This window comes from Antrostomus carolinensis, unplaced genomic scaffold, assembly GCF_000700745.2.
Source record: "Antrostomus carolinensis isolate BGI_N321 unplaced genomic scaffold, ASM70074v2 scaffold20991, whole genome shotgun sequence".
Lineage (NCBI taxonomy): Eukaryota > Metazoa > Chordata > Aves > Caprimulgiformes > Caprimulgidae > Antrostomus > Antrostomus carolinensis.
This window is the reverse complement of record NW_010293872.1, coordinates 5,072-6,627: the sequence shown is the minus strand read 5'-3', so window position 1 is coordinate 6,627 and position 1,556 is coordinate 5,072. Positions and strand designations below refer to the sequence as shown.

General features: G+C 47.2%; 1 protein-coding gene across 1 annotated transcript in view; it reads right to left on the bottom strand.

Annotated features, from left to right (window-relative positions):
* Nucleotides 1-413: 413 nt before the first annotated feature.
* LSM4 (LSM4 homolog, U6 small nuclear RNA and mRNA degradation associated) overlaps nucleotides 414-1,556 on the bottom strand; it is a gene marked incomplete at its 5' end in the record, with an annotated part of 4,013 nt that continues 2,870 nt past the window's right edge. Inside the window, one exon of the mRNA XM_010177462.1 lies at nucleotides 414-502. Coding sequence (XP_010175764.1) covers nucleotides 414-502 — 89 coding nt within the window. The remainder of the gene's footprint in view (nucleotides 503-1,556) is intronic.

Below are 1,556 nucleotides of genomic sequence, written 5' to 3'. Positions count from 1 at the left end.
AAGTTTCAAGTATGAAAACAAACAAACAAAAAAATCCAAACAATCCAGAAAGCATTTGCCTTCATTCTTACACCACGGGACATGGTTAATCTGTTAAATTAAACCTGGTGACCCTGAACAATTAAATAGTGCTGTCACTCTCAGGAGAAGGCAGAAATTAGGTCCTTAACCATGAATTATTATTATTATTATTATTTTTTAAAATATTTCCAATGACTTGCTGACTACAAGGAGCCAATAACTCCACTCTACCAGATTAAATTGTGAGGGGTTTGCAAATGACATGATTTGGGCACGGATCAGCTGATGGACGAGTGGAAAGGGAAGGCTTTTTTTGGCCACGTGGCAATCCTGAGGTGATAAAAACCCAACGGCGTGGCAGGACTGTCCCCAGCCAGGCTGCAGACAGCTTCTCATTGCTTTGCTGATTGTCTGCCTGGCTTTTTTTCCTGTTGACCTCTTCCACTGCCTGGTATTCCTCGACCACGGCCACCAAACACACCTACGGGACAAAAAGAAGAAGAGCAGATGGAACAGTGTCACTGTAAGCCACCAACATCCCTCAGAACTTTAGTTATTCATGTTTTACCCAAACACACCTCTATTTTCTACTCTTAGAAGCAGAAATGGGACTTTTTGATTTCTCCTTTACCAGTTCCAGACTCTGTATTTATGATGAGCATGAACTTATTCCCCCTCACCAGCGAGCTCAGCGATGCCTCCCCGGGGCACTATCAGCCTAAATTGAAGTTAATGGCTGAAAAATAGAACCAAGGAAACAAAGCCGTGTTTTAAATCATAGAATGAATCCCAGACTGGTTTGGGTTGGGAGGGACCTTAAAGATCATCCAGTTCCAACCCCCCTGCCAGCAGCAGGGACACCTTCCACTAGACCAGGTTGCTCAAAGCCTCATCCAGCCTGACCGAGAACACTCCCGGGGAGGAGCAGCCACAGCTTCTCTGGGCAACCTGGGACACTGTCTGACCACCCTCACAGTGAAGAACTTCTTCCTAATATCTCATCTAAACCTCCCCTCTTTCAGCCTAAACCCATTTCCCCTTGTTTTGTCATTAACTGCCCTTATGAAAAGTCCCTCCCCAGCTTTCTTGTAGCCCCTTCAGGTACTGGGAGGCCGCTAGAAGATCTCCCTGGAGCCTTCTCTTCTCCAGGCTGAACAGCCCCAACTCTCTCAGCCTGTCCTCACAGCAGAGCTGCTCCAGCCCTCGCATCATCCTGGTGGCCTCCTCTGGACTTGTTCTAACTGGTCCATATGCTCCATCATAGACTGGTTTGTGTTGGAAGGGACCTTAAAGCTCATCCAGTCCCAACCCCCCTGCCATCAGCAGGGACACCTTCCACTAGACCAGGTTGCTCAAAGTGGGATGTAAATCCAGTGGGATGAGCAGGTTATACTGTATCCCCTGAAAGCTGCAAGAGGAAACCAAAAGGAATGAATAATGTGACTCGGTTTGAAGATTGTTCAGCTCTAAAACAGAAAAAATACATCCCTCTGTCACCGCCTCGCAGCTGGGCAGAGCGATCCACCGCTGCAGAG